This window comes from Dysidea avara, chromosome 2 (genome assembly GCF_963678975.1).
Source record: "Dysidea avara chromosome 2, odDysAvar1.4, whole genome shotgun sequence".
Lineage (NCBI taxonomy): Eukaryota > Metazoa > Porifera > Demospongiae > Dictyoceratida > Dysideidae > Dysidea > Dysidea avara.
The window spans coordinates 28,457,479-28,471,735 of NC_089273.1; the positions used below are offsets into that span (position 1 = coordinate 28,457,479).

General features: G+C 37.4%; 1 protein-coding gene across 2 annotated transcripts in view; it reads right to left on the minus strand.

Annotated features, from left to right (window-relative positions):
* The window catches only part of LOC136247030 (uncharacterized), a 69,953-nt gene that overhangs the window by 45,086 nt on the left and 10,610 nt on the right, over positions 1 to 14,257 (minus strand). For both annotated transcript variants that reach the window (XM_066038622.1, XM_066038623.1), the window contains exon 2: positions 5,817 to 7,106. In XM_066038622.1, the coding sequence (XP_065894694.1) occupies positions 5,817 to 7,106 (1,290 nt within the window). The remainder of the gene's footprint in view (positions 1 to 5,816; positions 7,107 to 14,257) is intronic.

Sequence of the window (14,257 nt, forward strand, 5' to 3'; positions counted from 1 at the left end):
TTCCTAAGTTTGACTACTCATAACTTCTTGAATTTTAGCTTCATTTCCTTCATATTGCACTATTAAATAGTGCTATGCTAGGAGTGTAATGTGATATTTCAGGGTGGTACCGTATTCACAATTCAAATTATGGGTTGCCAAGTACACACAATTGGAAAGGCTATAAGACCCCTTCCCTTTTCACAGATCTGGTCACATTATAATAATTATGCATGTTGCAGGATCTGCAGTATGATATTCACTAATGCAAGCATGCAAACAATATGTACTGCTTTTGTTAAAGTCCATGAGTTTCGACAGGATGTAATCCAAGAAACTTATTACTATATATGCTGTATTTTCATTTCCAAATTTTGCAGAGCATAAACTAATCCAATGCAGTGAAAAGTGTGCTGCCTTCTAAAATCAGACTAGTATGAAGAGTTGTAAAGGTGAATTTGGTGCCAAATCCTAGTGAAACTTGGAGGAGGTAACACATATTCACCTGACTTGTCATTATTAAACTTTTTGAAACAACACTTCAGCTACAAACAAGTAGAACAGCTACAAATTTTTTTTGAAATTTCAGCTACAAACAAGTCACCTTATAGAGTTCAACTATGAACAAGTCATCCAGTAGAAAGTTCAGGTATAAAAAGTCACACAGTAAAGAGTTCATGCAAATACAAACGATCACCCTGTGGATAGTTCAGCTACAAACAAGTCATCCTTTAGAGAGATCAACTAGAAATAAGTCACTTGTAGAGTTCAGCTAGAAATAAGTCACTTGTAGAGTTCAGCTACAAACAAATCATCCAGTACAGAGTTCAGCTACACACAAATCACCCAGTAGAGAGTTTGGCCTCAAAAATCACACTGTAGAGAATTCATCTACAAATAAACCACTCTGTACAGAGTTCAGCTACAAACCAATCATCCTGTGGAAAATACAGCTACAAGCAAGTCTCCCAGTAGAGAATTCAGCTATAAACAAGTTACTTGTAGAGAGTTCATTACAAACAAGTCATCCAGCAGAGAGTTCAGCTTCAAAAAAAATCACCCTGTGGAGAGTTCAGCTACAAATTAGACACCTTGTAGAGAGTTCAGCACATCTTTAGAGGCTGTAGAGGGTTCAGCTACCAACAAAACACCTTGTGGAAAGTCCCGCTGCGAACAAACCATCCTGTAAAGAGTCCAGCTACAAGCAAGTCACCCAGTAGAGAATTCAGCTACAAACAAGTCATACAGTAGAGAGTTCGGTTACAAAATGTCACAATGTAGAGAGTTCAGCTACAAAATCAGTCACCCATACAGTAGAGAGTTCGGCTACAAAATAATCACCACATAGGGATTTCAACCAATCACCCTGTGGAAACTTTAGCTACAATCAAACACAAAATCACCCTGTAGAAAGTTCAGCTATATACTAATCACCAATAGAGAATTCAATCCAACCTAGTAGACTGTTCAGCTACAGGTATACAACGACTCACCTGGTAGTAGATTAAAGTAACTATAGTAATAATATGATTAGTTATATAGTGATTTGTACAAGATCAACTGCCCAAAACTGTAACAACCTGCATAGTCACATATACTATTAGCCTGTTGAAAAAGTTCATTTACACAGAGGTTTGTGTAATAATAATAAAAATGTATGTTTAAATCTTCAACTGCTTTACATCGTGTTTCTCTTTCCTGTAGTAAAGCAAAAATACAGGTAAAAAGAAGCTACAAAGGTTGACCATGGCCTACTTTAGAGTATAGAAATACAAAAAGAAGTGATATCTACAGCCAAGCTGTAAAACAGTATGCGGACCCCAAATGCCGTGGTGAAAAAGATGTAAAATCCAAGTTGGCGGTCAAGAAATGACTGTGATTGCAGGTAAATGGCAAAAATTTTAATAATGACAATTCAGGTTCCAATTCAGGTGAATTTGTACTTTTTGGGAGGCTGCACCCTTTTTTACAGCTTGGCTGTTTTGGATTAGATAATAAAGTAACAATAATGATGTTACATAATATTATATTACTTTGTGTCCACAGCCGTAAGCTGTCACATGTGAATCTACCATCTTATCACAAGACATGATTGCATTGTTGGACAATGTGCAAATCTTGGTTATAAGTAAGAAGATGGTGAATAAGCTGCATTCAGTAGGCTTTGTTACTTCGTTGTAGCTAGGCATTACTCATAACGAGATTAGTAAGTTTGTTACTTGTAGTAATAACATTACATAATATTAGACTCATTGCAGTAACTTCATTACTTATGTAAGGTGTTACATTTGAAAGTAAAGTAACTTGAGTTATGTTACTGGTTTTTACAGTGCATTTCATTATATTGCTTTGTTACCACAAAAGTAATTTTACATAATGCACAGCAAGCCAGTCTAGGCTGATAGCCTGTATTACACTGGCTGACCAGTCAGCCCAACCAGTAAGAGGGGAACCACTGGATATAATAATTATAGGCACACTTGAAGATTTTGATGATGGTTGCTTGTGGTCAATAGCAGTGAACGTTCTTACTATGCTTTGTTGACTTAAACAGAAGAGTCCTATGGAAATATGCTTATCAAGACACACGGTAGTGTCGTGGGGCCCAAGAAGCCGGTGCGCGACCCCATGAGTATATTAATAGGAAGAAAGCAAAATTAATGCGATTTTCACACCTTTGTAGCTCTGTGATTCCTTATCCGATTGAAACCAAAGTTGCTACAGATGTGTCAACTAGGTAGGGGAGTCCATATTCCAAATTTGAAGAAAGTTGCTCCAGCCATTTCCGAGATAGGAGCGGCCAAAGTTTGGGGTTATTTCTTCGTTTTTTTTTCTTCTTTTCGCACACTTAGCAAAATTTGCCATAAAACACGAATCCGTGCTCCAATTGGGCTGAAATTTGGCACACTTAGGGGGCATCTCCGAACTGATTTTGGTACGCTTAACGTCATAATGACGTTAGGGGGGAGGGGGGGAGGGGAGGGGGAGGGGAGGGGGGTCAGCCCGTGACGTTATAAATTTTTATTAAAGCAGTTATAGTGTAAACAGCTAGGAACAGGGAAAGTGACGTGATTAAGCAGCATGCAGTACTGTTTGTAGACTATGTTTTCAGGTAAAGAATATAACGTTTTGTGCTTCTATTGCCAATACATTGTTTTTATAGTGTGACGCTAAGGGGGGGGGACTGAAGTTAGCGTCAGTATGACGTTAAGAGTACCAAAATCAGTTTGGAGATGCCCTCCCAAAGGGCTCATTAAGGCGGATTTCAGTACCAATTTTGGTAGGAATCCGATGAACATTCACGGAGTTATCACCGATTATTTGCGTAAAATAAGGTCGAAGGTCTGTCACGCCCACAGGGTAAACCACTTGAAGGAATGAGCTGAAAATTGCTATGTAGATGGAGTAATTATCGTAGGAGTGCCTTTTTGTGGTTTGAAAGGAATCCAGTTAAAGGCCACCGAGATATGACACAAAACCCAACCTGTGTCACAATTACGCGATCGATTTTTATGAATAAAACTATTAGTTTTCACGCCTGCCAGGTAAACCGCTTAGAGCAGTGAGCTGAAAATCGGTGTGTATCTGGAATAGTTATTATAGAAAGTCCTTGCAGTAGTACAGAAGAATCGGGTTGCAAACCACTGAATTATGATTCCAAAGCCAACTACGTGTAGCATAATTATGAGAGATCTAGATACTCTAATAGAACAGTCACTCTAATAGAGCATTCAGCTACGTTTATAACTTACTCCATTATAGATTACATTGTAAGTTATTCTGTAGGGAGTTCAGCTACAAACAGTTAATCTTATAGATAATTCAGCTACAAGCAAGTCACCCTGTAGAGAGTTCAGCTACAAATATGTTGCTGTAGAGATTCAGAACATTAGAAGTCACACTGAAGAGAATTCAGCTATAAACAAGTCACCTAGTAGAGAGTTCAGTTACAACAAGTCACTCTGTAGAGAATTCAGCTACAAACAAGTCACTGCTTAGAGGGTTCAGCTACAAAAAAGCTACCCAGTAGAGAGTTCATCTAGATCAGCTGCAAACAAGTTATTTTATGCATTGTTCAGCTACAAGTAAGTCACTCTGTAGAGAGTTCAGCTACAAACAAGTCACTCTGTAGTATAAACAAGTCACCGTGTAGCTGGAGAGTTCAGAAACCAATTAAAAAACCACTCTGTGAAGAGTTCAGCTATACAAGCATGTTATAACTCTATAGAGAAAGTTATAACTCTATAGAGAGATCAGCTAGAAACAATTAGTCATCCAGTAGAGAGATTAGCTACAAGACATCACCTTATAGAGAGTTCAGTTACAAAGAAACCATCATGTAGAGAGTTCAGCTGTGAACAAATCACCCTGTAGAGAGTTCAGCTAAAAAAAGTCATCCTGTAGAGAGTTCAGCTAGGAGGATCACCTTGTAGAGAGTTCAACTACAAAAAAATCACCCTGCAGATAGTTCAGCTACAAACAAGTCACCTGTAGAGAGATCAGCTGGAAGAAGTTACCTTGTACAGAGTTCAGCTACAACGAAACCACCATGTAGAGAGTTCAGCTGTAAACAAATCATCTGTAGAGAATTCAGCAAGAAACAAGTTCACTCTGAAACAAGTTCACCCTGTAGAGAGATCAGCTAGAAATAAGTCAACCTGTACAGAGATCAGCTACAAAGAAACCATCCTGCAGAGAGTTCAATTGTAAACAGATAACCCTATAGAGATTTCAGCTAGAAACAAGTCACCGTGTAGAGAGATCAGCTAGAAACAAGTCATCCAGAGATCAGCTAGAGACAAGTCACCCTGTATACAGCTAGAGTTCAGCTACAAACAATTGAGAGTTTCAGCAACAGTTCAGTTGTGTAAGAAGTCGCCTTATTAACTACAGTATGTGATAATCATCATTCAATGTTAAGTATACAAATATTTCATCAGACAAAAGCTATACACATGATTACTTCCTCTGTTCCACAATTCCTGCAGTAAAGAAAAAAAACAAGGTAAAAGGAAGCATCAAAACCATATCGCCAGCTTTGTGGCTTGCAATACAAAAAGAAGTGATATCTAAACCAAAACAGCCAAGCTGTAAAAAAAGAGTGCGGCCCGCCAAAAGGCCAAGGTGAAAAAAGATGTGAAATCCAAGGTGGCGGCCAAGAAATGGCTGTGATGGTAGGTTAATGGCAAAAATTTTAATTACGATAGTTCAGGTGAATTTGGTGCTGAATCCTAGTGGAGGAGGCAACACAAATTCACCTAAATTGTCGTAATTAAAATTTTTGCCATTAACCTACCATCACAGCCATTTTTTGGCCGCCACCTTGGATTTCACATCTTTTTTCACCTTGGCCTTTTGGAGGGCCGCACTCTTTTTTTACAGCTTGGCTGTTTTGGTTTAGATATTGAAGTACCACAATCGAAAACTTTTAATTGCTGAGAAGACAGACCAGGCACAGCACAGTGTAACACATGCGAAACACAAGCGAAACACAGGCGCAATGCCTATTCTACCGATGATAGCACTACTCCATGAGTTTCTAATTGTTTCATGTATTTTGTGTGTATCTTACCAGATAAAGTGCTGCCTTTGCTTGTGCTGTATGGGAAACATAGCACTCAAAGAGTGGTCTCAAGATGAAATATAGCACTCAGCTTCACCTCATGCTATATTTGTCTCTCACCCACTCTTTTTGTGCTAGATTTCCCATACAGCACTCGTGGCAGTGCTTTATCTACTATATATATATACATTTACCACTTTCACACCTCAGATCAAAGGAAAGTCGGTGCATATATATCACAGATTGCATAATAACACATCTATAGCAAACATACCCAAAGCATACAATAATCCTCCTGGATGACCATAACCTTCAGCTTGGGCAAACCCATACACTATTGTTGTCATCAGAGCTGATGGATTAGCATGGAGAATTTCAACCACACCCTCTGATATAGTTACTTTTGTAGCATATGCTTCAATGACATTGTTAACTTTAACTGGTGTCCATTCCTGTGTGTTTAGTGACTTGTTCAGTCCTTCTGCTGTAAAGTATATCATTTCAGGTTGATAATACTTTGCTATCACAATGATGTTAACAAAGTGTCTGTACTGTGAATTTGGTTCATTAAGAAGTGTAGAAAACTTAAACGCATTTGAATATTGTGTGGTAGCAGGTACCAGTGTCATCATTTCTCCGCCATCAGAAAGGTTATCAAGTATTTTATCACCAAACTGAACAACCAACACTTTTTTATTTGACACTATTGCACAGTATTCTTGCAGCATTAAGGTTATGGTAATAAACTGACCAGCACTAACAGTATAAGTTCTCTTTGTATCATTACAGTAAATATTAACATTAGTAGAGTTATTTGCTGCCAGTACTTTAATAGTGTAAGAATTTCTGGTGCTTAATGGTACAGTATAATGTAATCTACCCCACAATGCGGTGGGCGGCATTTGTTGTATTAGGTGGTCACAATGATATTCATTTAAAGGTATAAAACCACATTCATGGCCACTAAACACAGATACTAGCTTGTTAGTAACAATTTTGGTTCCTGTCAAGTCCTCAAAAGATTCAACATAAACCGTTTGCAGCCTGTTGATCGCAAATGAATATTGTATGCCACTATTGAGATTAGTAACAGCATTATTAACTTTAATGGTGACTGGTTGTGTAACTGTCAACTTCATCATTGTGTTGTCCTCTGTGCCAACTATCAGTACTGCACTAGTAAAACGCCAGTTCCTGATTGTAGTTTCCCTAGGTATAGATATCCCATAATACACATATTCTTCAACAGATAACGGCATATTTGGCAAGGCAAGGAATGTGTCACTAGAAGACGGAAAGAAATTCTGACCAATCACAGTCACCTTGTCACTACTAGTCTTAAGGTAAACTCCCTTATCCTGATCATCAAGCGAAAACACTTCTACATTTCTAGGAAGATTCACAATATCCTCATTGTTAGCAGTGATAGTCCCATTGTTAAGATATCCTATTCCTGGAATCCCAATGGAATAGGACACTGGTCGTGATTCAGTTGTCATCAATATGATTGATGGATTGCCACCATTATTAGCATTCTTATAAAAACCCAAATAAAAGTTGCCATCTACATGGATAAAAACAAAATAGCAGCCCACAATTCAACAGTCAGTCAAGTGTAGGTTAGAGACCTAGCACATCTTAAGGATCTTTATGGATTGTAAAAACTGAGATGAAGCCAAGGTTTTAAAACACAGGGCATGGTCTCTAACTGACTTACAAAATTTGAGCAATTTATATGGGCATATACAGTAGAGAGCAAAATAAAGTTAACCTAATGTAATTGTAATAACTGCATAATTACAATTGTAATCTTGCTGTAATTGCTTTGTGTAGAAAGTTTAATGTCTGTGATATTCTGTTACTTACCAGAACTTTAAATATCACACGTTTCTTCAACTACTCAAAATAATATTCAAACATTAGACCTACATTGAACAGGCTATGGGCAAATAACAATGGTACTACTTTCTGTAATTACATAGTAATTACAATGCGCACTCTACTGTATATATATATAGGTGGTGTTTTAAAATCATCAAGATTGTGTGAGTCACACAATCTTTACATGAGTGTAGAAGACAGACATGTCAAAGAGCTAAAAGAAAAATCAGAGCTAGCACCTTAGTGCTGTTTCCTGAAGATGGATGCTATATAGTGAAGATAGCTAATCACGTCAATAAAGAAACTGACCAATTGCTGCCATTGCATGTGCCATGCAGTGTAAAGAAAGGTGTATTAATAAAACAGCTTGATAACATGACTTGACTGACTGCAATGGTGGTAAGCTGTCACAAGTTCTTGGCTTATTAGGTATTTGCAGCACAATGGTAGTATAAAGACCAGGCATGGTTTCATGTATGGACCACACCCGTATTACAGATAACACAAAATAACTATTCTACAAGGAAGCTTAGCAAACTACATGGTAGGTCTTTGATAAAGTCCATCTGCTATTTAGAAGAATATGAAATATGCTTATAACTCTTTAGAAAACAGATGGGCACTAAACAGAATTTTTTGTGATATTACCGAATGTCTCTCATTAATCCTGACAAACATTTCTACAATGTTACAGAGTAATTGAATTGTTTCAGGCATGCTTATAAAATTGATGGAGTAGTTAAACTGATGTATCTCATTATTGTCCAAAGATCAAAGTATATCATTTTCTAATGCTAGTTAGTTATTCAAGTCTGTAAGATTATTAATTGAACTTGCCAATAAAACATTATTGGATGCATGAATTAAAATATTACCCCAAGATATTGTGGAAAACACCATATCAAATTGTATGGTAGTAATAGGGATCCTAGACTATCTAATATTATTCTGTAAAGGTGATTTTCATTGTGTAAGATGTCTCTAGGCAGGTGACATTTTAGGCAGCATGCTTCACTTTTGGGGGAACATTAAATACTACATTAAAAAACAAGAAAACGCTAATAGGCAGCCGGATATAGAACTTTTAAAAATCGCTACAACTTGGATCATACTCTGACTGCCAGTCTGCCTTCCTGCCTGCCTTTCGCACCACAGTCGCAAGACTAGAGGCCAAACCAGAGTAGGTTAAATGCACTTTAAGCGGTACTTAAGTTTAATAATTATTGCCCTTAATTGCATTTTTTTCTTAGGTATTTCACGTAACCCTCAATAGTCGCAATACTAAACTAAAAAACAATGGGGTTCACTGGGGTTCGTTAGACATTCAGATTGTCCTTCACATAGGTTTCAAGACTAAGTACTTTGTTTCCTAAAAGCACTTGAGATTTGGGGTGGAATTAATTATAATTAATTGCGATTTGATGCATACAACTTCACCAGACTTGTCACGTACATTTCCTATAATGAAACAATGACCCAAAATTTTCACTGCGTTACACTGAGATTTCCTCAATAAAACAGATTTTGTATAATCTATTTTATTGGCACTTTAAACTCTGGCTTTGTTACCAGCCAAATCAGCGGGGTTCATTGGGGTTTACCACGCCGTTAGATCTAGAAATACTTAAACTTTCAAATGCACTATATATATAGTTGTTTAGATTTTCCAATGAAAATGTACAGCTCACACAAACTCATCCAACCTCATCTGAGGCCAATTGGAGCAGCACATGGCCACTATTTTACACTACAGTTACAAACTCACCAGTGGGATGTGCCTATTGGAGATCTGACGAGTTAGTACCCTCTGCACCTTGTCTTTCCTTTTATCTCCAATCAAGCTGATCATCTTCTTGTCGCAATGAACATCAATACTAAGGCATTCATTTTCCCAATCAACACTTTCCTTGAGCAGCATATATAGACACTGGAAACTTATTTAAGTGCTTACGGATTCATAGATACTTGTAACTTCACAATAGGTTCAATGCCACGTCAATTAATTAATTACTTAATTAATTAATGCGATTTTGGTTGATTAATAATGAACGAGCATCGAGATCACTACACCTCATAACAGTTTATCATGATAACTATTAAGACAGAGGCAGGTGATAGTGTAGGTTTTACGTAACAGTTGTGCAAAGATCAATTGGTCCTGCCATATGGAATACCTTGCAGGTGAAGGAGAGTTTCCCAATAAGCAACAAAAATTCTGTTTTGTACAACTGTGGCAACAGTAAAGTTGATTAAGCTCTGATAGCCAGGATTCATTATATTCTGGTGTGATACTGGCTTCCATAGCTAGTGTCAAAATACCATAGTTTAAATGCCGCATCTTCAATAGTCACCAAATTTGAATTGTGGCCACACTATGCCCATAAAGATTGAGTATAAACTCTGCCCTTGAATCAACACTGGAGCTATTATTTAAATCCATATTTCTTGATTGTTCTAAGAAGTTATCTGCTTATCCTAAGGGATTTTCAGCGGGAGTTTCAGATTCAGGAATTTTTCAATAACTGTGATCCCAAACTGAGACCAGTTGGGGTGATTGTTAGCTAACTCAGAACTATAGTAAATCAGTAAAAATCATCCCAAAATGTTGTTTTACAGTTGATTCTTACTAATCCAAGCCTTCACTGAATGTTTTGAAGCAAAACACACTAGTACTCATTAAAACAATAATGATTTTAGAGGCGCATAACACACTTAAATGCTGTAATGCCATTTTCAGTGATTTCAAAGGCAAAAGTGTAATGTCTGACCAGTAGAAAGGGTCCCAATTATAATACACTATGTATAACTGTTTCCAATTTTATCACCCATAAATAAATTTGGTGTGCACGCACTATTTTCAAAGGGGTTTCAGTTGAAACCATTGCAACCTCCCTGTATTCGCTACTGCTTAGTTTAGAAAGGTGAAGTGGACTGACCTGTATTGTTATTCAGTAGTAAGGAAAGAGCTAAGGTTGGTCTGCATTATGTGTCTGGAAGCCATACCTATCATCCACTATTCTCTTTTAAGCAGGGGCGGAGGAAGTAGTTGATATGAGGGGGGCTGACCAGGGGTGGATCCAGACTTATGGTAAAAAAATGAACTTAAGCACTACACTGTCTCTGGTTTCATAAAGTGAGACCAAAAAAAAAAAAAGGTCACAACCAGCTGACAATAGCTGCCCACCCCACCAGCTATGAATTTATACTGATAAACTACATAAAAATCCTTACATAGCTCATTACACACTGCTCTAATATGTGGTTGCTTTATTAGAGTGACTGCTCTATTAGAGTATCTCGATCTTGATCACGGTTTTCAGCCCCACTCCAAGATGGATAATTTCGCGTGACATCATTCTGAGGGGGATTCAGCCCCCTAGCCCCCCCCCCCCCCCTTTCCACCGCCTATGCTTTTAAGTGCACAACATATTGAACTAAATGTACCAGAGCTATTAAATATGAAACAAGTTCTTAGAACATTGTTGTCACACTTAAATTAATGCTGTTTTTTTGCTATAAACTACCCTTGAATAGTAGCCGCATCAATTTATGACACTGTAGGCTAATAGCTAGTAGGCACAGCATTTAATCAACTAAATACAGTGTGATATTTTTAGCCAACAAGAGTGGCGTGGTCAATCACATGAATGATTAAAACAACTATTGCGCATGAGTACAAGGACTAGTGTACAATCTCGCTACAGTATTATGGTACAATGTATATATCCATACACATTTACAATGTATCAATAATCCATAAAACATAACAAGCAGGACTCCCTTTCTGTGTGCCATATTTCAAGGTGATCGGAGTACGTGTTTGCTTTTTATAGCAAATTTTGCAAGTATGCGAAAACATGAAGAAAAAAACAAATAATAAAAATAAACGAAAAAAAAATCGAAACTTTGGCAGCTCGTATCTCGGAAATGGTTAGAGCGATTTCCTTGAAATGTGTTATGTAGACTCCCCTGGCTGGCGGGAAACTCTGTAGCAAATGTGGTTCCAATCGGATGAGGGATCACCGAGATACAAAGGTGTGAAAATTACGCTTTCTTTCTTCCTTTCAATATACCCACGGTGTGGCGCGCCGGCTTCTTGGGCCGCACGACACTTGATGGCAAGTTTTTACCTACAGTTCTGGCACCACTTTACAAGCTACTCAGTCATGGAATGGACCTTACAACAGCAAGTTGCTTTCCAAAAAGGTAAAGAACTGTTGACTGCTCCTAACCTCTGAGAACAGTTTGATGACACAAAACAGCTGATTCTTGCCTGTGACGCCTCTAATTGAAGCTGCTGATAAACATGTGACAAATCTAATAATTATCGAGAAAAAATTTCACCCTGACACACTTGTAAAAAGCTCTTCAATTCTTTGTAGGGGGTAAACTTTATTCTTTGCAACACTGTTTATAGTTAGTTTATAGTCCCAAAAGATGCCGCATACTGTGCCGTCTTGGGGGCTGTCCACTCAGAAAGCTGTACAGGAACCATGATACCACTGTCTTGTAGTCTATTGAGTTCAGTTATGGCCTTCTCACAGATAGGCTTTGAGTACATTATGCTTTTAAAATCAAATTTTTTTATTGTTTCTGGAAATTCTTTTTTGATTAATCTATTATTCCCAACATTATTCCAAAGTTCCTGGAGTAATTTCTGGAATTGTAAAAGTCAAATGGATATTTCTGCAGCTGACCACTTGTTAGCATAAAAACTATACACAAAGATCGAGATACTCTAATAGGCAATCACAACTAATTTGTCTGACTGTTTCATTAGGGTAAGTGACTGCTCTATTAGAGCATCTTGATCATTGTGTCCGATTTTGTGCTAGCAATGTTCCTTTACGATTTTCTGCAATGCTACATGAAAAACAAGTGAATTCTAATTAATTATTCTGTAAGATCATCCTATTATTCAGAATTATTCTTACCACCAATTATTTCAAAATTATTCCGACATAATGTACTCATGCCTATTGACAGAGTGCAAAAGGTAAAGATCTGGCCTTGTAAAACTTTGGAGTTGAATTCTCCATGACATGTAGCTTGACTTTGAGGTTCTTCAAAGTTCCCAATTCATCAGTAAACACACTGCTAAGCTATTGCAATAGATGCTGCAATGTACCATCACCCTGTAAACTAAATATACTTTTCAGACAAATTGAAGTTTTCCTAGCCAATTTCTACCAATGAGACTAGTGCCATCGGTCTTTACCACAAGTAAAGTTAGAGTGAGAGACTGTCTTATATTAGGCTTCAGATATTTCTCCTAAGACTTCAATACATTGACCTGCATATAGGTATGTAGACGTGCCTGAGTGGCTTGGAGAGGTAAACACTTGAGAAAGTTACAGTTTGTGAATGTGTTATCATTGATAATGGAACCATGGTACAAATGTGTGATGAAAGGATGACCTTCAAGTTGTAGAGTTGTCCGCAGTGTCTAGTTTTGCTGACTTGGCAAGGTAAACATTCCATATTCTGTGACAGATGAGGATGTTGGCTCTCCTACTACTCGGTTCATGGGTCTGCTAGAACTGCTGTCTAGCAGTTTAGGCCTACTCTGGGCCTTCTTGCTATTGCACACCTTGACCTTTCTTGACACAGAAATGACATACTTTCGATTTGAAATTATCTTTCAATTGTATAAATTTGCTTGATTTACATAGTATTTTTGTATTGTATTGTTTGTGCAATTAATGCTTTGCATACATATGTCCCGTAGGGAAGAATAGCTCTGCTGACTATTGTGAGGATAAGTAAAATAAAATGAAAAGCTGAGATATGTCTGAAAGCACTATTCAACCAACAGTTTAATGTACATACATTTTGCATATTAAAATGATTGTCTATCTGTGTGGGCCACTCTTACATGCCATATAATTTTCCAACTACTAGATTTCTACCTCAAAAACTTCATAATCGAGATCCAATGCAGGAGAACTTTTCAACTATCATGTATTTGAATTTTGTAAAAGATCTTAATATGACAATGTCATCGTGATAACTACTCTGATTCAGTGTACTCAATTCATTGGAATGTACATGGCTACTGCTCTAGTTACATGCTTGGTCTAAACTATTATCTGCATGGTATCTTGTTATAGGCTAATTTATTGCCTATATGCCTTGCATTAACAATTGCAATCAAAATTTAAAATTTCTTTTAAATCACAATGCTTACAGTGATTGTATAATCATATCAAGTCAGCGATACTATGCTGAGTGCTGTAAAACTTTTATTACAAGTTTCGGTTTTGCACAATAAATTGTGTTATTGGCTAACTGTAAATTTTACAAAGTGGATATTTAGTCGGTCACTGGCTAAACATTCAAAATATATATTTAGCCGGTTACCTACGCATGCAAACTGTGTACGTGATCGCACTTTCATTCCACATGTCACAGTGTGGTGGATCAATCATCTAGTGAGAACATATGCTTGGTCAATCCAGACGCAAGTCCAGATAAATTGTCAGCTGTCATGGTTGAATTTGTTAACATCGCAGTTGGGGATAAGTTTTCTACAATTGAAGTTTCTCACTAAAATAAAGCAAGTGCAGCGCGATACAAATGTGCAGTTATGGAATAGAGACTCATGGATTCTAGAAGGTGCTGGAAAGAGATATCCACTTGCTGTTAGAGATGCTAATCCAAGTCTGAAATATTACTCGTTACACATGGCATGTGTATGTGGCGGTAGAAAGAGTGGGAAAGAAGGGAAGGCTAGCAAAAGAAAAGTTGGGTAAGTAGATAGTACCTTTTCAGGGATGTGTATTCAGTTTAAGCACAAATGTAGCTCACTTAGAAATGATTGTGAAGCTGGAATCA